We start from the raw sequence: 25,579 nt of genomic DNA on the forward strand, positions 1-25,579 counted from the left end.
CCAAAATTTATACATTCTACAAGGGAATCAAATAATTAATTTTAAATTGTGCAATCTAAACTTTTACAGTAGGTGAAGAATAACATACTCTTATACACATTACAACATAGTAAGCCTGCGGGACAGGGCGGGAATGCAGGACACGCACTTTTTCGTGCCATTTGGGTCCATGTCCGAGTTTTAATCGGGCAGCCGACCTGACTTTTGTTAACAGGTTTGGGTTTTCTTTCAGACATCATTTCCAACCCGAACAACCGACAAGCTTCAGGTTCGGATCAACACCCAAACTCCCCCGAAATTTTTGGGTCGGGTTTTTCAGGTCGGGTTCCCGAATTTATTGGACATGCTTCTTCTAAAATTCAGTTGCTATGAAGATGCAATGAAATAATTTAGGGTATAAAAATGAAATGCAGTTATTGCGTCCTAGGCAAACACCACAAAGGTGAAAATTTCATGGAGTTCTGAGGGTGGTTAAAGGGGTGTAAGGGTGTAAATTAGTCGAGCTGGCTCAAATTAGACTTACTAATTGAGCCATGAACTTGAACTTGAATATTAAATGAGCTCAAGTTCGAAAACTTGGCTCTTTTGGCTCACAAGCCTTATTGTATCTTTTAAAGTAATATATAATGTGTCGTTTTTGGTCTTTTCCAAAAAAAAAAACTTGATGCATTTTTTGGAGAGTAATGTCGTAGTCATTTCTCAGATAAAAGTTGCTGAATTTTTGTTTATTAGAGCCACCGTTATTTCCTGCATTAAAAGCTTACTACCATTCTTTAATTAAAAAAAAATGAAAAAGAAAAGGCTGCTACGCCTTCTCCTTCTCCACTGAGCTCCAGTTGTGAGCTCACCTGTGACATCTTCTCCAACGAGCTGCGATTGCAACTTCTCCTCCAGCGAGCTACCAAATGTCTTTTCCAAGAAAAAAGAAGCCTGTGACATCTTCTCCAATGAGTATTCTCCGACGAGTTATTTAGGCTTTGTTTGGGACGGTTTTATTTCTGCTTCTTAAAGTAGCTTCCTGATACAAAAATTTTAATTTTTCAATTAGAAAACTACTTTAAGAAGCAATAATACAACAATCCTAAATAAAGTCTTAGTCGAGCTCAAGCTTACAGTTATTTTAATGAGCCGAGCTTGAGCTCAACACACAAGCTCAACGAACTCGAGCATGAGTTCCAAACTACCCTTGCTTGGATGAGCCAAGCTTGAGTTAGATGTGAATCGAGCTTTGTATTTCTATTTTCTAGAGCAATTAAGGGATAAGGGCGGGCAAATTATACTGCATGGATTTATTTTAAAATTTTACTTTTTTTTTTATTTTTATTTTAAAATTACATACTTTTTTATATTTCTAAATATATCTTATTTAAATTCTCATATACATGAAGGCTAAAGGAGGCATAGCCAGATCAAATACAATAGCTCTTGGCTCTGTTTCTTGATAAGCCTGCTCCGTAAGCTTATTACCAAGCTATGTTCGAGCCGGATCAAGAGATAACTTAACCCCTAACTCCCTTTAAGAGAGCAAATTACTAGATTCGGTCACCGGACCTAGAAATAGGTCCGGACATCCACTAAAAATTTATCACGTGGAATGTACACGTGTCCGCGGAATTTTAAGTTAAGCGCGTCAAAAGCGCAGGTAAAGTACAGGTAACGCGCATGTAAATCATAGTCAAAGCGTAGTAAAAAAGCACAGTCAAAGCGCACCTAAAGCGCAGTCAACGTGACAAATTTTTATTGAATGTCCAGACTTAGAAATAGATCCAGTGACCAGACCTAATAATTTGCCCTTTAAGAGAGATACATCAATTTTATAACAATAATAAAATCCTTCCACATGAACATGTTGCATCAATTGATTTGGGGGCCCACACAAAAGAAAAAGAAATACTGGCCCACACAAAGCGGCAAGAAAGATGAAGATGGTAAGACTTAAGGAACAATTATTATGTCCTCTGACCGGACGTAGAGCTTCATTCGGCCGCCAATAACATGTCGCCACGTGCTCTTACTCTTTACCGCGTGGCCCGACGACTTGACCCGGACCGAAACCCGGGAATGCTATGTTCGCGTATTACGATATATTACTCGGTATTTGTTTGGTATTGCTAGGTATTGCTTGGCAATAACAAGAAATACCGCTCTGTGAAGACCAATACCGAGTAATACCGATCAATACCGAGTTGTACAACTCAGTATTGATCGGTATTACTCGGTATTGCTCGGTATTGGTTATTGTCGAGCAAAATCGACCAATACCTAGCAAAATCGAGAAATACCGAGCCATCCTGGGTCCGTTCCGGGTCGGGTTGTCGGGGCGCGCGGTAAATAGTGAGAACGCGTGGCGCAATTCTACTGACGGCCGAACGTAGAGCTACGTCCTGTGACAGGACTATATAATGAGTTCAGACTTAAGAGACAAAGTGTTTGTTTTTCTATATTTGAGATTTGATACAGAGACGTATATATATAGGCAATGTGAAGAGAACAGTAGGATACAAGAAATAAGAAAAACTAAAGACGGAGATGACACGTCAGAAAGGTTAGTGCAACAGACGTTCTGAAAAAACTGACGTGGACAAGTGTTCTAACAGTAATTGTATTTGATATAAGAAGGTTTACCTTCATTTTTTAATGAGCGACTTAAAATCTCTAAATTTTTTAGAAGCTATTTGATTTGTTGAAAAAGGATTGCGTAGTAAAATGATGAAATACATTATAAAAGGAATATACTATGTTTTAAATGCTTGGACTTAGTTGGATGAGTATAAAACAAATGTAAATGATTATTTTCTTTTTAATTTGCTTGAAATAAAATGAATGCATTGTAATATTTAGTGATGATGGTGGTCGATGATCAAGGGCGTATCCTAGTTCACCTCAGGGTGGGCAAATGCCCACCCTAAATTTTTTTTTTTAATGCATTAGAGAGATACTTTCGTAAATTTGACCCCTCTCAAAAATAAAGTTTACCCTACTTTAAGTAATTTTGTGACTCTCTGCCCATCTCGACTCCCGAAGTTTGAAAGACGAACGATTCGCAAATCGCGTTTGCCTACTCCAGCCTTTGTCTTCGCCCTTCTTTACCTTCGGCTTCGCACTTCGCATGCAGTCATAACCTTCTTCTTCGTCCGCGTCTTAGCCCTCATCTTCTTCTTGGCACTCTTCTCGGTGGTTTGAAGAGGTTGCCATTCTTTGCAGCCTTCGGTTTGATTAAAGCCTTCAATCTTTGCTTCAATTTGAAGTAACCTTTATCTAATTCAACAATTTTTTTAGATGTTCTGTTTTAAACGCTCTTGAGAATATTTTTTCTTTTTTTTAAGTTTTTAATTGTTTCAAAGAAATGTAAGAAAGCAAAGTTCTGTAATATGCAGATTTTTTGTTTCAAAAACTTTTAGCGATGAGGAATGAAATCGAAACTGAATCTAAAAATAAAAACTTTACTTTAAAAAATCAAAACTGAAAATTTTTTTCTGTAGCAAAGATTATTTTTTAAGTTTTAAAGAAATGCAAGATTCAAAGTTCTGTAGCAAAGTTCTTAAAGTGGAAAGAATAAAAAAAACTTAGCAAAGCCCTTTCAAAAACTTTCAGACTGAAATTTTTTTCTGAATTGCAAAGCTCTGTAGCAGTAATTAATCTGAACTTTGATATCTAGCATTTCTTCAAAACTTAGAAATTTCTTATTTTTGTTTTAAGAGATCTGAGAAAGAAACAATATGTTTTCAATATATGAATTTTATGAGTCTAGGTTTAGCATAACTTACATGTTTATACTCCAATTTTTATTACTAAAATTAATATTATATTAGAAGATAAATGAGAAAAAATCCATCTTATAAATTTGCTAGCATTATATTGATTAAATTAAAAATAATAATTTTATTATTAATATTATTTTTATTTTAATTAAGTAAAATTTTGCCCACCCTGAAAAATGAAGTTGAATCCGCCCCTGTCGATGATGGTAAGGGGCAGGGACGAGCGATGGCCTAAGGGTGACTGGCAAATGTGATAGATGACGGCAGGGGATGACAAACGATGGTGACAGCAGAGTTAGCTTATGGTATATTTTGGAATTCAGCCGAAATGAGCAAGTTATGTATACATCAAAAATAAACTACATAGTGAATTTGGAATTCCATAATTTTACTCAGCATTTTTTTTATCAAATCAAACACCAAAATTTATGAAACATATACATTTGGAATATCATACACTCACTTTTCATCAAACCAAATAGCCTTTTAGTGAGTGGTTCCATTTAATGAATTTATTGGAGTAATAAAGTTATTGTTCTATTCAGTATCAGTGTTGTAATGATTGTCATTATGAAATGTTGCTTATATTAAACTCAAAAGGATCTAAATTATTATAATGCACTATTGAACCAGATTTTAAAAAAGCTAAAGCTATGCTAGAATCTTGTTTGATTAAGGCTTCGTTTGGTACAGCTTTTTCATTGCTTTTCAAAACAACTTTTTAATACCAAAAATTCTAATTCAAAAATTTTTTAACTAAAACACTGTTTAAAAAAGCATTAAGGAAGTTGTCCCAAACAAACCCTAAGTTAAAAGCTTAGTCAAATATATCTCTCAAATCTTGTTTGAACTTCAAATGTGGCTCAAGCCACATTCAAATGAAAGTTCAAGTTAAGATTGAATACAAACCAATACTAAAACTTTTTTTTTTTTTAGAAAAAAGCAAAAAAAAAAAAAAAGCCCCCTCTTATATATTTAATTCTATTGCCTCAAAATAGGTTCAAAAAGATTATGTTGCTGCCCAGGATCGAACTGGGGACCTTTAGTGTGTAAGACTAACGTGATAACCACTACACCACAGCAACATATTGGCTTTTTAGCTGGGGAAATCAAATAAATATCCCATCAAATGTTTCCACCCTGGGCCGACAACTGTAACCCGAGGCGCGACGGATTTTTTATTGATTTCTAAAATAATATTTTAATAAAAAAACTTTTTAATTTATAATATTTCTATGAAAAAACAGCTTCAAATAAAGCATTTATCTATTGGTGGCGAAGCATAATCTTAGAAGATGAAATTTTACCTAAATAGATCATGAGCTTTCATACATCATGAAAAAAATTTGCTTTCATAAAGCTAGATTATTAATGTTAATATTTGAATTGATTTTTTTTTTAAGTTAAAAATAGGATTAATGGAACGCCAATTTAAGAGATCATATAATTGAATTGAACATTCCGATGATATGAGTCCAACAACACAAAAAATGTTACAATCGGAGTAGAGCCCAAGCGGCATGATTGGAAACTTTGTGATATTAATTGATAGGTCGACTGATCTATGAATCTTGTATGTTTATAGTAAAAGTGGGCATCTTGGCAAAAGGGGTTAAAGAGTTCAGGATCATTCAATTCCAATATCATTAAGACGCCTAAATAGTGTCAAATAGCCTACAATCTAAAGAATCAATGCATGTCATTTGATTGAATGTTTTAGAATGTTGGCTAAATTTACTAAAATGTTACTTTAAGAAATTATAATTATAACCCCATTCTCCTTATTGTTCAATGAAAATCATGTTAATTTTTATTATCTTAAATTTCAATAAAAATATGTGTTTTAATTGATGTTGTTTAGGAATGTCCCAAGAAATCGCAAATTTTAGAAAGTTAGGAGCCAATGTCGCAACGCCACAAGCATTAGTGTCGCAACGTCTTTGATGCCATGGCATTGGAGCTAGACACTACAGCTCTAGAGCCTCAAGAAAATTGCATTTAATTCAGCGCATCGGTGGAACAAATGTTAACATAGCAGCGCTATGAGCATCTCATGACACGCTCTAGGATCTATATTTGAATAATTACATTTGTCTTTCACTTTGATCATTTAATTAGAGCTTACCAATGAACATTGGAAAAAAATATGATTATATTTTTACATAATTTGGAGTCACATCATAGGATCCTTACTCTTTTCTAAAAATATGTAAAACCATATAATGAGTACATAACCCAGCATGTAACTAAAATCTTACAATTGAATGTAATGCAAGATAAAATAGAACAATATGTTATAAATCATATTAAAAAAATATATGCATCAATGGTTATGCTTATTATCTGCATCAATTTATCCTTTTATAATTCATCACATCTCAATACATTACATCATCAATCACAATATCAATAACAGTTAACAGTATTAATGGCAGTAATAATATTAGTATCATGATCAATAATGTTAAATATTGTTAATGATAGTAAATATTATTAGTGTTAGTCACAATTTCAGAGCGTTATTGTAGTGTCAGAATTAGTATTCATATATTCAATTAAGTATATATTGAGGGTATCTTGCTCATACACTTATGACTCACAATCAATCGCCTCTTATAACTCTCAATCATTATACTCATTATAACTCCCCTTGAACCACGTGAATTAGTCACCCCAACTCCATATAACTCCCAATCAATTGCCAAATCCTTATGATTCTCAATCTATGAATCAAGTGGATCAATAGGGTATCACGTTGAATTATCATATTATGTATCTGATAGCATTCAGTACTTCATTTAAAATATAATAAAAGCATATCAAATCATTCAGAATAATAAAATCTATAACATATCCATACTACCACGGTAGAAGTTTATAAAATCAGAAGATAATATATTTTTGGCAGATTTATGTAAGATAAAATTCATAAAAATAAAAAATATTGAAAACATAAGTAAGAGATTAGTCACTTATAGCGAATAAAATAAAATATATAACATGAATAACTAGCAAATATGATTCAAAGACCTTTCTTAATCCCTTCTTTCAATTTCTTCCTAGCCTGGCAACTAAGTGAGGGAGTCAGTGATATATATACATCATCAGCTAGCGTCGCAACACTTACCAAAGCGTTCTACTTCAGAATTTTTATTTATTTTAAATAAATTTATTTCAAATATTTGAGTTATTATAATCTCTCCACCTTTAAAAAATGTAATCATCGATATTTATATATCAATCCGAGAGAGAGAGAGAGAGAGAGCATGCTCAAAATAAAATTAGAGAGAGAGAGAGAGAGAGAGAGAGAGCATGCTCAAAATAAAATTTCAAACTCAAATCAATTAATTATAAATAAAAAATCATATTTCTATTCCACTCATAAGCTCTAGTTATATTTTAATTCTTTCAATAAATATTACTATGATATCATTTTGTTACACTCCTAGATCTATATTCAAAGAATTACATTTATCTTTCAATTTAACTATTTAACTAAAGCTTACGAATGAACATTGGAAAGAAATAATATGTAAAACTATATAATTAGCCCATATCCCAACAAGTAATTAACATCTTACAACTAAAATCAATACAGGATAAAAGAGAATAATATGTTATAAATCATATAAATATATATATATATGCATCAATATTTATATTAATTATCTGTCTCAATTTATCCTTCTATAATTCATCATATCTCAATTCATTACAACATCAATCACAATATTAGTAATAGTCAAAAGTATTAATGCTAGTAATAACATTAGTATCATGATAAATAATGTTAAATAGTGTTAATGAAAATAAATAATATTAATCTCAGTGATAATAACAGTACAATATTCGTAGCACTATCTGTATCAAAATTTAGATATTTAATGAGTGTATCTTAAGGGTATCTTACTCCTACATTTATGACTCACAATCAATTGCACTTATAACTTAATCAATATACTCCTTATAACTTCCCTTGAATCACGTGAACCAGTCCCTCGACTCCTTATGACTCTCAATCAATCGCTAGCTCCTTATAACTCCCAATTAATGAATCAGGAGGAGTTATCATATCATATATATGATATCATTTTGTAATTCATTTAAAATATAATAAAATTATAACAAATCATTTAGAATGATCAAATCTATAATATATTCAAACTTGTACGATGTAAGTTTATGAAATTAGAATATAATATATTTTTTGCAGATTTATGATAGATAAAATTCATAAAAATCAAAATTATTGAAGACAAGAGTATGATTTAAAGATCTTTCTATATCCTCTCTCTTTTTCTCCTCTTTCATTTTTTTTCTGCCTAAGCAATCAAGTGAGAGAGTCATTGGGATGAGGTAGAAATATATATAATGTTCATCAACTAACTTCACAGCACACAATGCTAATAAAATCAGCGCCAAAGAGCCTACTTAAGAATTTTTATATTTTCAAATAAATTTATTTCAAATATTTGAGTTATTACACCTCGGCGCCATTAAAGAAACACAATATCGCTATGCACTTTGTCAAATTTACAAATAATTCAACGCCAAAGGGCCAACCTCTAGAGAGTCGTAACACTAGATGATGAACCAAGTGCCACAGTACCCAACTTTATGTAGTGTCGCAACAAAAAAAATTATGAAAGGAAGCGCAGCGCCGAATCAGCCAAGCTGTCACCGGGTTAGCCAACAATTGTGTCAGGTCAACCCAATGCTGCATCGAAGACAATCAATCAGTGCTGATGTGCTAGCTCATATTTTAACGCCACGACGTTACCCTGTCAAGCGACGCAATGCTTTAGTCAGTTTATATAAAAAAACATAAATATTTTTTATGTTTTCTTTTGTAAGAGACACCAGGGGATAGTGAGTTGTGTCTAGTGGAGTGGTTGGTCATCCTTGTAGTGAGAAAAATAACACTTAACGGTGGAAAGTAGTGTGGAGAGTGAAGGTGTAAGGGGACATTGACATTCACTCCGGGAAGAGTCTATCTATTGGGTTTGTTTGGGATTTTTCAATCCAGGTGATATTTGCTTCATCTTTTTTGTTTGTACGATTTTTAAGCAAGAAACAAAAAGTGTTTTGGTCCAATTTATGGCTATGATTAGCTAAAACTCCTTGTTTTAAGTTGATGATGTGAATAATATGTGTGTATCCTAATGTAGACTCTTGTACTTAAATATGAATGGTTCTTCTCAATTTCTCTCATGCTTTATTTAATTTATGCAATGATCATGTATGGAGTTAAAATATAGTGTGATACATTACCTCGACGAAAGAATGTTGGAATAATTAAGAGAAGTGAGATGGAATGCTTTCATACCTAGACATAGGATGAGTAGGATCTAGGTTCTATGGATACAGTATCAGTATCATTGTAGATACTCTATAAAACTTTCTTTATACCCTTACAAGCTCGATAGAGATCTAATGGTTCATATACTCCTATCCACAACTATTATAGACAAGGCTTCTTAGAAAAATATAGGTTCATTCACTTTCATAAGTCCAGAACAAATTTAATTCTTTGTATCTTTACTATTTTCTGCATTTCTTAGTAGTTATAGCATCTACCTTTTTTATTGCATATGATAAATCTATATCTAGAGTAGACAGTATTAGAGTTAGTTATTGCATACTATTTTTCTTATGGGATCGATACTCTCTCATACACTTTATTGCTTGAAGGGCATGTGCACTTGCATTATTTGGGAGTATATAGAATATAAAGTCACAATAGCAAGCAAACTCTTAAGCATTGCATAGATAAGCTCCACCAGTTCCCATCACATACAATGGGACTTAGACTTCGTTTGAGACAACTTTCTTACTTATGCTTTATAGACCGCAACCATAATTTCTATTTAATTACTAATTTTTTCTTACTTTCAAAAAAAACTTGTACTAGGAAGCTACTTTCTTCAATAGCTTTAAAAATATACTTTCACTAATATAGCTTTAAAAAGCAATAAAAAAAATCATCCCAAATGAAGCCTTAGGCTTAAAATTGAAAAGAGCTTGGAGATTCTAAAGTTCAAGCTCTACATGATGTCGAAAATCACTACCAACAATCATCATCATCTAATTTTCATCACTAGTCATTCAACAACCATCACTCGGCCTCTGTTGCATGTTCATCATTATTTGATCGCTATAGTCTAACCACCATTGCCCAATCGTCATAGTTTTTATATCATCGTTCAACTATGATTGCTTGTTCGTCGATCGTCGTCATCACCATTCACCATTTATCTAACAATATTAACTATAATCACAATAAATCAAGCTATTATTGTAAAATTTTCATCTTCTTTAATTGAGAGGAAAAGTGGATATTTAAAATCTCTAATTAAATAGAATATTATTCATCCGGGTCAAAATTCGTGATTTTTTTGTTTTCAACCCTTGTATATAAAATCTCTAATGTCTATTACGAATTTTTATTTTATCTGTGTGTGGGACTGTGGGTGATATTTGTGTACTCAGTCAATGCATATTTTATAAGAAATGACAATGAAATAGGCCTTGAAAAAAATATTTAAGGCCATCGCAACTACTCATAGGACTTTTCAAAGCATCCAAGCTCCTTCAATTTTAGAAAATCATCTCACATTAATGGTAACTACTCAAAAGGATTTCCTAAAAGATATGGTCTCCTTTGAACTTGGAAAAATCCCATTGGCTTGATAGAAACTACTCATAATATTTATACTATAAAAACTGCTTTAAGCAGTAAGAAAACCGTCCCAAACGAAACCTGTGACATTAATGAGGCTGTCATAAAGGCGCTTTTATTTGGTTCGGTTGACCGGATGCAAGAAACATCCGGTCCGAGGCAAAAAAACGCCTGTACCGAGGTGTACCGAGTTTTTTCAAAAACTCGGTACACCTCGGTACAGGCGTTTTTTTTTGCCTCGGACCGGATGTTCCTCTGCATCCGGTCGGAGGACGTAATAACGGCTCGTCATAAAGGCTCTCTTTTTGAAAGTATGGAACACAGGTTATAAAAATGGTCATGTTTGATACATCCACCATGCAAATATAACTACTATGATGATTGTGATGCAAGCAAGAAAATAGTGTTTAGTGTTAGTCTTCTTACAACCATATTTATTATAACAAAGAGATTATGATGCATCACAAGTCATAAAATGGCTACAATTCAAGTGATGATGTGGTGCTTCATGCCAGAAAATGAGATTGTAGTGAAGTCTTCTGAGTAACTCCTTGTAATATAACCTAAATTTGCTTACAAGTCAGTCTGTACGCTCAAATACCAAGTCATTGAACCTCTTCAAACATTTGAACGCCCCTCTGACCTTGCAGGATTTTTCACATGATTAAATTTAGAAAATTTTACAACATCGGTAGCTACCCAAAGGATAATTGACAAAATTCATTGCTTCAACTTGATGAACCAAGAAATATTGACACGTCAAAGCATTCTACAAGGAAGTATCATAAATCTAACATAAACTTTGACTTGGGCTTCATTTGAGATGACTTTCTTATTGCTTCTTAAAGCAATTTTCTAACACAAAAATTAAGCATAAACATATATGCATAACCATACGGTTGATTACAGGCAACAAAAGGCTGCAAGAATCTTTGCAACCTACTGAAGCTTCGTTTTAGAAGACTTTTTTTTTATTTTTAAATCAACTTTCTAATATAAAATTTTAATTTTTTACTACAAAATTGATTTAAGAAGCAACCAAAAAACCATCTCAAACAAAGCCTGAGAACCAATGAGCTCTAACTCAAATAATATGTTCCATACAGTCAAAGATAATACTGGCAAATTCAAAATCTAACAAATGTCATGCTTTAAATTCACACAAGAACGAACTCGATTCAACCCAACTCGATGAAATCCAAGCTCAATGTAAGCCAGATCCAAATCATGTTAGCTCACTGATTTCAATCAAACGCTCAATCCAATTCAAAACCCAGTCCAAGTTTTAAACAATCAATCTTCCATCTTCAGGCTAAAATTTCAGGTTCGAAATCATAATAAAGACCACACCATAACTACTCAAGTTAGTAAAGATTAAAAATCAGCTTTAATGAACATCAGCAACACTTTAGATCTTCATATCTTGATGGGACTCTAAAACAACATTGGAAAATAGGCAACGCAATCGCTAATATAGTAATATTACTACTTCCCACAGACCATAGGACAAAATAAACTGAAGTTCAAACATCACATACGGAGAACTTTGCATCTCTAAACTAAATCTTAAGTGAAAAAAAAAGGACAAGTATAATATAACAAGCCCTTCATTAGCTGATAAAAGCATATTTTCAACCCCATGAATATTCAAAGGTCATATTACCCCAAATTTTGCCGCCATGATTACCTGCCAAGCTTTCCCCGCTTGCGCTTCTTCCCAGTGGTACTTCTAGTATCAGCCTCTTCAACTTTTGGTTGATCACTCTTGGGTGTGTCATTTGCATTCAAATTTCTGCTGGTTCTGGGTGTTGTTGAGCCAGCTGGTGCTTTCCGGCTAGAGCCCTTCCCTGGTCTCCCACCAGGCTTTTGACGGCCTTCAGCAGAAGATTTAGTCTTAGCGGGGGCGGGGGAGTCAGCAGAAGATTTAGTCTTAGCGGGGGCGGGGGAGTCTTCATCCTTAGATTTAACTCCAGAATCATGGGCATCACTTGATTTCTTTCTGGACTTAGGACCAATTTTGGACTTCACACTGGATCTGGAGGAGTCTACCTTTGATTTTCTGCGAATCTTCGGAGTACCGGTGCCAACATTGCTCCCAGATTTGGATTTATCATTGTCAACCTTGTCTGCAGATTTCGATGGGTCGGGCTTAATAGTTTGAGCTAGTTTTTCATTGTCTAACTTGTTTGCAGTCTCAGATAACTGATTCTTGTCTTTGCGGGTCTTGTCTGAATGTCTGTTCCCAGACCTTCCTCTTCCTTTGCTGGATTTCTTTGGGGTCTCATCACTAAGTGCGTTAACAGAAGGCATCCCTTTACGCTTGGGAGTCTTATCATTTGATTCAGTTTTGATGGTAGAATCTGGGCTGCTGGTAAGTTAAACAGATACATCAGAATGGACACAATGATTTGAAAAAAAAAAACAAAATTAAGATTTAGCTAACACTGCCAACCTATTCAACGGAAGATCAGTCTTTGTTTTATCTGGAGCATTGCCTCGGCGACCTTTTGATTTCTTATTCTTTCTGTTCGAAAAAATGGCATAATTCAAGATGGATAAAAGCATGTATCAGTAGCAAAACAAGTATGAACTTTTTGAATGAAAAAAAAAAAAGTGAATTGAACCAGAAAAAAAAAATGCGTCACTACAAATACTTGCAACAAATGTTTTTTTGTTTTTCAAAAAAAAAATTTCAAGTTTCAATATACAAATAGAAGACAATAGCATCAAAAATATGAAACTAATAGAAAAAAAAAAGTTTATCATAAACACAAAAAATGTCAATCCAAGGAAAAAAAATATACAAATACTTGCAACATTTTTCACGGATAATATGTTGTTTTTGGCCACTATTCTAAACTATTCTGTAATATAAGCAAATCATCATAACAAGTTGCTCACATGATATACCAATCTAGTTAGCCAAATAGTAATATTTATCTGGCCGCACGTTTCAAGTTTTAATTTACAGAAAGAAGACAGTATTATGGAACAATTTGAAACTAAAAGCATAATAAAGGCTTATCATGTCTAAGGATAAGTTCAGTTCACCTTGTCAATAAAAAATAACATGTAACAATCTTTGGAAAACACACGCATGCTCTTGCATAAAACCCTTTGACACGAAGCCGCAAGGCAGTTTGCACTAGCAATTCTAGGTCATCACATGTCCCAAGGAAAAAGTGTAGTGTATAACACTGAAGCCTACACGAGTCCCAATACCTTCCAACTTAGGCTTCGTTTGGGACGGGCTTTCTTATTGCTTCTTAAAGGAGCTTTTTACAAAAATTAAACTAAAAAGCTGATTTAAGAAGCAGTAAGAAAGTCATCCCAAACGAAACCTTAATCTAAATGCCCATTTTGGACCTAATCATGCTCTCTTTCTTGCACATACAATATATAAGTGGTGAACTCTTGATAAAGTTCTCAAACAATAAAAAAAGGATGTCAATTTGCTTGAAATTGGATGATACACCATGGCTCTAAATCTATTCGCTCATTTGGAAAGACCTATGGTCAGTAATCCATCCCACTCAAGCCATTCAATACGTGGCTAACTTTTATAAGCTGCATGGATAGTGATTGAACATGAGACATACCTAAGGAAAAAAAAAACTAAATGGGACAATGCTCTAAGGGAGCAAAAGAAGAAATAAAGATGCAGTATTTGGAAATATTATTTAACGGGTTGCAATGTTTTAGCACAGATATAGACGTGAATTATCTCAATTACTTGCACTCAAGAGGAACCTGCTAGACAAGCATCTGTGCAATGACATCAAAACAAAGAAATCATAAATGATCAAGAATGGATAAGTAGGCTCAACAGAAATCAATCCTATCCAAGCAATTGTTACGTTATTAACCCGCTTTACATCATCTTCATTGAAAATGCCAAGGTAAGACTTAAGGTGCAAAAAGTTTCTCCCTTCTCCCACTCAGTGAGAGTTCTATGGAATCACACGAGCCACAATCGAGGTTGGTATTTCAAACGATCTTTGTAAACAGGTTTATAAGGGTGCTGCCTAATCAAATATGAATCTTTAAGTTTCCCTAGCTGTTCGGTTCAAAATAATCCATAATATTTAGGGCATGGAGTTCAATCAAAACAAAGATATCCGTTATCAATAGTCCTTAACATGCAGTTATACTGATTGGGAAGTCAACAAAAATATTCACTGTTTGTAAAGTGAGACCTGAACATAGCTAAAAACTATATCTAATGAAATTCAATAAAATATTCGCTATGCATCAATCATTAAAAATACACATAAAATTCATTGTTAAAAAGCCTTGATAATCGCATATTTTTAAAACAAAAAAAATCTTGTCTTATTCTATATAAAGATTCCATTAAAAAAAACCTTCAATTTATTCAACAGCTTTTCGATCATCAAATTACGGGACTCCATTCATTAGTAAGTACTTTCAAAGTACTCAACTCAACTGACAAATAAGCATATCATTATCATCAACACGATCATTAGCCTTCCCAAAATATTTGGGCCAGATTTGTGAATCCTCATTCTCCATCCATTCTTGTTGAGTTTTACATGAGATGTTAAATCTATTTTACACAAATCTTTGCTCAGAGCTTCTATCCCTTCTAATTCTTTGAGAGTAACCTAAAGAACTTCCTTGCCATGTAGAAAAATGTAGATGAAGATCAACCTCAGTATTGATTTAGTTAAAAGATGTGTAATTTCTTTTCTAGAATAGGCAATAAACATTTTATATCTTGAAGGTCCTATGGTTTTGCAGCATTTGGGAGTATTCTGGGGCCGGATTGCTAGCAGGCCACCTGAGACTAAGAAGATAGGTCTTGTTTACATTTTAAGCTATGATCTATGTTTACAAGAAGGCCCTAGCAGGTCTAGCAAAGAAGGAGATATGATAGCTTCTTCCTCCACCTTACCAAGCTGCACAATAATTTTGGAAGTCTCTATAAAACACTCGCCTCTTCAAATTATTTTCTGCAAACTAATGGGAAGAGATACTTTCAATGATCTCGTTCGATCCAAATGGTAATCCAAGGAAGCGGAAAGATAGATACTAAAGGGTAGCACCCGTAAGCCTAAAATGGTTGACTTCTCCTTTCCTGGATGGGTTACCAATAATAGCTTGGTAATGTCCACCTCAACTGGATCTACCGAACGAATCAGGCCGCCCCGTCGAAAGAATGAACACACCCTAATCAATTTTATGAAAGAATATAATAGATCCATATAATTGGAACACCACACACAAGTAAGTTGGGAGAAAGTCATTTGGCATGCTTCTGACCTTTGAAATTTCCAATCAATTGTGAATTACAAGATGATGCTCGTGATCTCAAACAACATGAGCGTTGCAAGACAATAACAAAAAATTTGCAAGAACTGAATGACTTCTAGCCAAATGATTGGCAAAAAAATTATGGGAAAAAATAAGAACTTATGATTTCCATGCAGATCTCAACGAAAATCTTAAAGTTCTTAGTGAAATTTTAAGAATTCGTCCGCATCCTAAAAACGAAGCATTTGTTATTTGTTAAAATTCCAAGGGGAAAAAGCAGATGGATATAATGCTTGGAGGTATTAAGAATACTCTGACAATTGAAGAATATTCCTTGTCATCAGAAGTATGAAACAAGATCTAGGACATGGCTCAAAACATTAAAAGATCATTATCTTTTAAGATGATGTTTGTAAAAAGGCCAATCAAACAAGAAAATTATTGAAAAGCCAGAAAATCGAATCAACCTGAAAATCAGATAAAGCCACCCTAAAAACGAAGAATTAAAGATGAGAAAAGGGGAAAACATTCACAACTTAATCAGGAACAGAAGAGCAAGTAAACTTATTATACAAATTGCTCGCACTTGAAAAGACTATCAGCTCAAAAAGATTTTTTTTCTCCCTCTATGCTAAGGAGACTAGGAATCCAAGATTATTGATTCCAAAGCTTCAGATCATATGCCAGATTGTGCTCACCAATTCTCACCATTTACTCCCCAATTTAGAAATCAAAAAGTAAAATTGTTGATCGATCTCTATCCCTGATTCTCGGGAATTTGAACAATTAGAATTAATGCTAAGCTTTGCCAGAATTATATTTCAGAAGAGCCAAGTCTCCCTTTCAATCTCTTATCGACAAGCAAGATAGCAAAAAAAGCAACTGTAAAATCACGTTTCAACAAAATTTTGTGAATTTCAAGACCAGAGACCAGTGATACGATTGGAGCTATTGGCGAGGTTAAAAGTCTATTACTATTTTGATGAGGGTTCCAAATAAAATAATAATACCGTTACTATCAACAAAGATCTATTATCTCTTAAAATAGGGGATCAAATTATGATATAGCATAAAATGTTAGGTTATCCCATTTTTTTTTTATATTAGAAACTTCCTTTATTTGTTACTTGATAATAAAGATACTTTTCATCATAAAATATATTAGTCTGTTACACACTAAAGAGCAACTTTTAAACCTTATCTTTATAAAATCACCAAAACATTTTTCCTCGTTTGGGATATTTGGGGCCATCCGAATCCACAAACCTTAATTCCAAGCATTGGTTCATCACGGTTCTAGATGATCATACTCATGTGTATTATTTATTCTAATTAACAGATAAATCGGAAACTAATCAAACTTTCAAAAAAATTTACAATATAATTGTTGTGTCGTGGAATATTCGTGGCAGTAGAGAAATATATATAGCTTAGTACGAAGATCCAGCACACAATCAGAAAAAAAAAGAGGCTGCAACATTCATAAGAGACCCCAGAAATTTTACATGAAAACCCCCGAAAAGGGGAAAAAACCACGAGGCCTAGACCAGTTTAAAATGATCCACTAGTATTTGTAGTTGATTACAGATGAGGTCCTTCCGCGGGGGGGGGGTGGGGGGGGGGGCTTGGCTTGATGTAACAAATATATATTATATGGAGTGCACTACACGGTGGGAATAGGAAGAATAATTGTTGACGTGCTCGTTTGGTCATAAGGACCATAGTCGGTGGGCGACCTCCGACGAGCGACCTCCGACGGGCGACCTCCGACGGAGGTCGAAAGAATCATAATCGGTGGGCAGCGGAGGTCTGAAGGACCGTAGTCAGCGGGTGACAGAAGTCGGAAGGAAGGACCATAGTCGGCGGGCAACGAAGGTTAGAAAGATCATTATCTGGCGACGGAGGTTAGAAAGATCATTGTCTAGCGACAGAGGTTGGAAGGACCGTTGCCTGGCGATAGAGGTCAGAAGGATTGTAGTCGGAAGACGAAGGAGGTTGAAAGGATAGTAGTCGGCGGGCGACGGAGGTCGGACGACCGTTGTCTGACGACGAAGGTCGGAAAGACCATAGTCGGTGGTGGGAGATGGAGGTCGGAAGGACCGTTGTTTGGCAACTGAGGTTAGAAAGACCGTAGGCAGTGGGCCACGGAGGTCGGAAGGACCGTAGTCGGAGGGCAACAGTGATTGAAAGGTCCGTTGTCTGGCAACGAAGGATGGAAGGATGTTGATGCAAGAAAAATTTTTGGAAAAAAGCCCCAAATTTTTGCAAGAAAATGAAACTTTTCCTAGGATAAAAAAAATACACAAATATACCCAAAATAGACAAAATACAACAAATAAATCAAAAAACAACTTTACTTCTATAATATAAGAGGACTTACAAACTTAGACACTTACAAACAACACAATAAAGACACCTAAAGAAGCTTTGCCATTCGTCGAGAAGAAGGATACAGGTGGGGTGGTCACTTGCGGAGAGAATAAAGAGATTAGAAGCCGGGATGAAACATAACTCGCAAGCTATAGAGAGGAGAAGAGGAAGAGGTGGAACAAGCTCGCAAGCTTTTCCAACAAAACTCGCAGGCTTTCTATTCCAAAAATCACTCACATATCATCTCTCTAAAAACTCTTTTAAATATACAAAACATCTCCCATGTATAGAAGAAAAGGGCAGCCAAACAGCCACCAATAACATATTAAATATCTTAATTAAAAAACAGGAAATGGAAGGCCAAAAGTCAGTCCAAAACAACACCCAAACACATCTCCCAAACAGCTAAAATTGATTCTAAACAGCACCTAAAAAGACAGCATAAAAATTGGATAAACAGCCAGGGAAGAAGCCAAGAAGACAGCACAGGAAACGGGTAGGAGAAGCCACGAGAACAAAGACAGAGAGGGACCCAAAGAGCCAATACAGGGAACGGTTGGAAAGGTCACGAGAAAATAGCCAGGGGAAGAAACCGAAAATCCCAAACAAGCACCCAACAGTCATTTCACGAGAACAGCACAAAGAAGAAACCAAGGAGACACAAGAAGGGGAAGAGGCAATAATTTAACTCCTCTTAATGAGCTAAAAAGTAGAAGAACTAACCAAAATAACGAGCTGAAGTCACAGCTCAACATTTATGAGCTAGAACCATTTAATTCCCAAAAAATCAGCTCAAAACCAAAGCAGCCAAGGACCAAATTGAGAGACAACCAGCACCCCAAAGTCCAAATTTTTGTTTTGATTTGCGCCCCCCCTGCCTACATCAATTCTCCTCCGATTGAAGAAGCTCATCTCCCGATGAGTTGTCTTTAAATTTCTTCTGAGGAGGTAAAGAAGGCAACTCAAGCTCTTGAATTTTTGCCGCATACCTTTTCAAGACCTCGTCTCGCTCTCGCTTGAATTGTTCTTGCAGATGCTTCCTTTTCTTCAAATAATTTTTCATACTCATATGCAACCACGACTGAAGTTTGTATAACTCATTCTGCAGAGGATCTGTCGAACTTCCTTCCATCGGAATCCACCTGTCCATTAGAACAGGGACTTCACGATCTTCTGGATTGCATTCTTCCACAACTGACTCAATTTTTTTGTGATTTTCCATTTTTTTAAACACTTAAAAAAACACGAAACAAGACCTAAGAATATACAACCCTAGCCTCTGATATCAAATTGATGCAAGCAAAAATTTGGAAAGAGCTCCAAATTTTTGCGAGCAAAAAAAATCTTCCTAGGATAAAAGAAAATACACAGATATACCCAAAATAGACAAAATACAACAAATAAATAAAAAAAAAAACTTTACTTTTATAGTATAAGAAGACTTACAAACTTAGACACTTGCAAACGATACAATAAAGACACCTAAAGAAGCTTTGTCATTTGTCGAGAAGAAGGATACAGATGGGGTGGTCACTTGCGGAGAGAATAAAGAGATTAGAAGCCGAGACGAAACATAGCTCGCAAGCTATAGAGAGGAGAAGAGGAAAAGATGGAACAAGCTCGCAAGCTTTTCCAACAAAACCCGCAGGCTTTCTATTCTAAAAATCACTCACATATCATCTCTCTAAAAACTCTTTTAAACATACAAAACATCTCCTATATATAGAAGAAAATGGCAGTCAAACGGCCACCACAACATATTAAATATATTAATTAAAAAACAAGAAATGGAAGGCCAAAAGCCAGTCGAAAATAGCTCCCAAACAGCCAAAATTGATTCCAAACAACAGCCAAAAAGACAGCATAAAAATTGGGTAAAACAGCTAGGGAAGAAGCCAAGAAGGCAGCACAGGAAACGAGTAGGAGAAGCCACGGGAACACAGCCAGGGAGGGACCCGAAGAGACAACACAGGGAACGACTGGAGAGGTCACGGGAAAACAGCCAGGGGGAGAAACTGAAAAGCCCACACAAGCACCCAGCATCCATTTCACAGGAACAGCATAAAGAAGAAACCAAGGAGACACAAGAAGGGGAGGAGGCAATAATTTAACTCCTCTTAATGAGCTAAAAAGTAGGAGAACTAACCAATGTAATGAGCTGAAATCACATCTCAACATTTATGAGCTAGAACCACTTAATTCCCAAAACATCAGCTCAAAACCAAAGCAGCCAAGGACCAAACCGAGAGGCAACCAGCAGCCCAAAGTCCACCAAATTTATGTTTTGATTTGACCCCCCCCCCCCCCCCCCCCCCGCCCCCCCCCCCCCCTTTGCCTACATCAGATATTGTCGACGGGCAAAGGAGGTCGAAAAGACTGTTATCTGGCGACGGTTGTCAGAAGGACCGTCATCGGTGAAGAAGGTCGGAAGGACCGTAGTCAGCGAGTGACGGAGGTCGGAAAGACCTTTGTTTACGAGCAACAGAGGTCAGATGGATCGTAATTAGCGGGTGACAGGTTGGAAATGTGAAACTCCTTAAATAAAAGAAGTTAAACTCTTAAACATCGAGGCGCCTTTTTTGTGCAATGGTTAGAACTTTATTAAGAAACTCCGCAGTTAAGCATGCTCATCCCAGAGTAATTCTGGCATGGGTGACCTACTGGGAAATTACACCAATAGGACAAAACCGTTAGGCTCTTAGGCCAAAGCGGACAATACCTCAAAAGTTAAGAGCTTGGGCTGTTATAGGAAAGATCATAGTCTGGCGACATAGGTTGGAAGGAATGTTGTTGGGTGGAAGTCCAACAATATTTGGAAGCCGGGTGAAAGTCCGGTGTTAATGGCTGGGCAAAAGTCCGAAGTAAGTTGGTGGACAAGCGTAATTCCGGTGACAGTTTTGAGACGAACGGAGGTCCGATAAAAGTCCTACGACATTCGGTAGCCGGAAGAAAGTTTGATGATAATCAGTGGCCGAGCAGAAGTCTGCCATCCTATGGTGGCAGGGTGGAAGTTTGACGACTAGCGAAAGTCTAGGATAGGGCAGAAGTTTGGTGTCGGACGATGGTCTGGCGAAATTTCGGGCGTCCGTTGGTGATCCGACAGAAGTCTGGCGTTGGGCAGTGGTAGCGGTGGTCCGGCGGAAGCTCGGGCAGTGGTCGAGGAGGAGCTAGGTGGCAAGAGCAATCTCCAATCTCTCTTCATGCTTCCTTGCTTGGGGGTCCCCCATTCATGAGTAATGAGTGATCTATTTATAGATTTCTAAGAATGGCATGACCGGTAAATAGAAGAAAAATCAAAGGTAAATTTGAGAGTGGTTTGAATGGACGGCCGATGTTGAATCCCTTGATCGTGGATAGTTTATTTAGCATTTAAATATCTTAATGATATCAGAATTTGGAAATATTGGGTTCATTGTATTCGTCTCATCGAGCCGCTCGATTCAACTATAAGCATGTTATATTTAGAAATTGTTTGGTAATCCAAATTAAGGTTTGAACATTCCAAATGAGCTTCAGGTCTTTGATTTGGACCCGTTTGGGCTTGGATTGAGTCGAATTTGGTGTCGTTGTGTTTGTCTTTCTAGACGTTTAGTTTGACAATAAGTTTATTGAAATCGGAGTTCAGATGGCCCTGAATTTAAATTTTGAAGTTACAACTTGATTTTACCTCGAGATTTGTGCCCGGATTAATATAATTTTTTAATGATATACCAATAATAAAACAAATATTTCAACAAAATACAAATCCTTCACTATGATAGAGGTTCAGAGTATTTTAACCAAATTCTTGAAACATAACTAAATCACAATGATATTATCCATCAAAATCCTTGCACAAACACACCTCAAAAAATGGCATAGAATAATAATAATTATATATATATACACGCGCGCGGGGGGTGGGGGTGGGGGCCGCCAATTAAAAGTGGCTAGATCCATAATGTTCACTAGTAATACTCCTAAATATTATTGTGGTGATGCCATCCTCACCACCTTCTACCTCATAAATCATCTTCCTATTAATCCACTTTGATTCAAAATTCCAATCAAAATATTTTCCTAAATGCTTTCGAAATATATGTGTTATTTCACGTCATCCCCTTAAGATTTTTGAATGTACTATTTTTATCCACAATCATGAATCTAATAAAAATAAACTTTGATCCCAAAACCTTCAAATGCATCTTTCTTGTGTATGGAATAAACCAAAAGGGTAAAAAAATGACATTTCACTTAGAAGGAAAAATAAAAGTATATATATGTAGACACACACATACATTTTTTTTTTTTTATAGACACACACATACATTAGTATCCATGGATGTCCCCTTCTTTGAGAATAAAGTATTCTTTAAAAAAAAATTTCCTTCAAGAGGAAATAGAAAAGAAATTCTAACATTTTTTTCTCTGAAATTTTCTAACCTACTAATACCACCAACCTTCCTAGAACTGATGACACTTAAATAACTGAAAATCATGTTCACTTAACCCCTCAGCATCCCTCTAAACTTCTAGTTTAATCTCGAAGGAATAATCTACAAAGAAATGAAACCACTCTATCTCCCAAAGCATGTCATGAAGCCTATCTGAACTCAATAAACTCTTAAACTCTTCCTACTTGTGAAATACTTGACTTCGCAAGTAACCCTAAGAGAAATACTTGAGTTCGCAAGCAAACCTATCACTAATTGGTGAAAACAGCAAGAATAATGTAAAATCTGGGCGAAATCAGCCCCAAAACGATGGATTACAATAAGAGAATCAAAGCCAAACAAACACGAGAACATGATACAAGTGATCCTCAATTTGAGAGGAGGGTCGTTCTCTCACAAATCTGTAGGCAAAGCAATCTAGAGCCAAACACCCAAGAACTCAAGAGAAAACAATATTCAAGCATAAATTAACCCTAGCCACCCTCATCCTCATTAATACCAAACTTTACTAATACAATCTCCCTCCAAAGCACAAACCGCCCCACCGTTCAAATTTGAAATCACTAAGCCAAGTGGGGCCCATCCATGTGGGCGGCCAGCTCAAAGGAGGCCTTGGGCCGGCTGGGCCGGTTCAAGTTGAACCGGCCTATCAAAAAGACATACATGTACTCAAGGTCCTCTAAAAAATATGAAAAGATAAAACCATTTAGCGGGAAAAAAACTTAGTCTCCAAATTGTTAGAGCTTGATGTTTCAAAGACAATAAATGAGGCTCCTAATAATCCAGAAAAGAAAATGACAATTAAATAGTTGAAAGCTCTTGAAGAGCATGAAACATAGGAAATTAGTCAATGACCCAAGAATGTCATCCTTGTGGGATATAAATAGTTTTCACTGTGAAATTTCAATGTGATGGGCCCATTGAGAGTGGAAAGTACGATCAGTTGCAAAAGGATTCACCTAAACTTATGGGATTACCTATTCTAAAATATTTTCTCCTGTGATAAAACTAAACACAATTCTACTCCTGTCAATAGAAGACAACTTTGACAGCCCACTTCACAAACTATAGATATTAGGAATGCATTCTTGAATGGTGATTCAAACGAAGATATTGGATCATTCTCTTGAGATTGATATCTATGGATGACAAATGTAGTTTGCAAAATTTAATAAAAAATACCTATTTATAGGATTAAACAAGCACCCCTGGTTTGGTTTGAAAGATTCATGAAAGTTTTAGGTCAAAAAGGTTAAAAAAAGCTTACTCTAATCACAGCATGTTCTACAACCATAGGGGGATGATAAGTATACCACACTATCTGTATTTGTTGATGATAACATTGCTACAAAAGATCATGCTTTAGAGATAAGTACCTCGAAAAAACAAACTAATAGAAGAATTTAAAATTAAAGGTTGAGCATTTCAGGTATTCCTTGGAATGAAAATCTCTACGAACAAATCTACCTCACTATATTTCAAAGAAATTAGATCTCTTAGAAGAAATTAGTTGATGTTAATTTAAGAGATGTTAGCACTAGTTCTCTGCTAGATGAAGGAATATATTAAAGCTTGCTGGGAAAACACGCATGTTTGGCACATATCCTCATATTAGACCTCAAATAGCCTTGTAGCAGTGGTGAGTCAACTCATACAAGCTCCTTAAGAAGAACACATGAATGTTATTGTCAGGATTCTATAATACCTAAAAGGAAGCCTTAAAAGGGGACTTCTCTTTAAGAAAGGAGAATCCAAAATTATAGAAACCTATAAAAAAATGCTAGCTGGCCTAGATATATAGTAAACAAAAGATAAACTTTTGGATATTACACGTGTAGAGTAATCTTTTAACTTAGGGAAGAAAACATAAAATGTGGTCGCAATCAGTAGAAGCATAATGCAGATAATTGGCCAATGGAATCAGCAAATTAATATAGCTTAAACTACTGTTAGAATATCTTAAGGTAACTATTAAAATGCATATGATACTATACTGTCACAATAAAGCTGCTATCAGTATAGCTCATAACGATGCTCATCATGATCTTACCAAATATGAGGAGATAGATCAGCACTTAATATAAGAAAAAATTTAAAATGGAGTTTTGCATGCTCAATATTTTCCCTCCCTCAATCAAACTGCTAAAATTTTCATCAAAGGATTCCCGAGACCACTATTTCTAAAAGATATGTTAAAAGATGCTTGCCAATTCTTTTCTAAAATGGGAAAGCAATATTTTCTACCCTCTAGGACCTGTGGATTGGTGGTATCGTTGGCAGGCTACTTAGTGGTGAAAATCTAAGGGTAATTGCAGCTGGCAGAAAGTCAAGTATGGAAAGACAACTGCAGCAGCAATGGTGCCATCCCCTTCGCTTTCAGATTGGCATCCTGGCGCTGGATAGCCAATGGACTGATGACCTGGAGAGCTGATTTAGTAGAAATGCAAATTCTGCTGCCGTATTTCCTATCCATTCTCACTTAGGACTGGCTTATTTATTCCTTCTCTTACCCATTGTAAAGCTCTATAAATAGAGTCATGTTTTGGCTAAAAAATACGATGGAATATTCCTCAATTCTTCTCTCATACTTATATTCTACTCCTTTCTTTCAGATTTGTAATTTTGAATTTCAAAAATCAAGCTATCTTGAGTGGAAATTAATAACATAAATGGTGTTTCCTTCAGTTGGGATGCATATTTCACTTTCATAAAAATGCACACAATAAGATCACAAAAAAAAAGAATAAAACATTAAAAGATCAAAGCATTAAGAAAATAAATAATTCAACCATGAAACTAAGTTTAAAAAGAGAACTTACACATCTGAAACATTGATATCTGGGTTATTATTTTCCTGCAACAGACAGAATTTTAAGAGGGTAAGCATACAAAAGAACAAACATAACAGACAAGCTGCAGCTAACTCACCCCACCAGTCTTGGTTTCAGCTTCAATGAACTCCCATTTCTCTTTCTTCAGGAGCAAAATCTCTACATCACCATCATTATACAAAATCTGCATAGTCAGCTTTCTCAAATTAGTAAGTACATAATAGAAACATG

The 25,579-nt window shown here is 35.4% G+C and overlaps 1 protein-coding gene and 1 non-coding gene across 4 annotated transcripts in view; both read right to left on the bottom strand.

Annotated features, from left to right (window-relative positions):
* Positions 1–4,773: 4,773 nt before the first annotated feature.
* Positions 4,774–4,846, bottom strand: TRNAV-UAC. The gene has a single exon. It is a non-coding gene; the product is annotated as a tRNA-Val (tRNA).
* Positions 4,847–11,804: 6,958 nt separating this feature from the next.
* The window catches only part of LOC110101425, a 36,861-nt gene continuing 23,086 nt past the window's right edge, over positions 11,805–25,579 (bottom strand). For 2 of the 3 annotated variants that reach the window (XM_020829319.2, XM_020829318.2), the window contains 4 exons: positions 25,446–25,532; positions 25,337–25,371; positions 12,893–12,964; positions 11,805–12,808 (listed from right to left, as the gene is read on the bottom strand). In XM_020829319.2, coding sequence (XP_020684978.1) covers positions 12,124–12,808; positions 12,893–12,964; positions 25,337–25,371; positions 25,446–25,532 — 879 coding nt within the window. In that variant the 3' untranslated portion in view covers positions 11,805–12,123. The remainder of the gene's footprint in view (positions 12,809–12,892; positions 12,965–25,336; positions 25,372–25,445; positions 25,533–25,579) is intronic. The other variant, XM_020829320.2, reaches the window with a different exon arrangement.

Source organism: Dendrobium catenatum, unplaced genomic scaffold (assembly GCF_001605985.2).
Source record: "Dendrobium catenatum unplaced genomic scaffold, ASM160598v2 fragScaff_scaffold_1365, whole genome shotgun sequence".
NCBI classification, from domain to species: Eukaryota; Viridiplantae; Streptophyta; class Magnoliopsida; order Asparagales; family Orchidaceae; genus Dendrobium; species Dendrobium catenatum.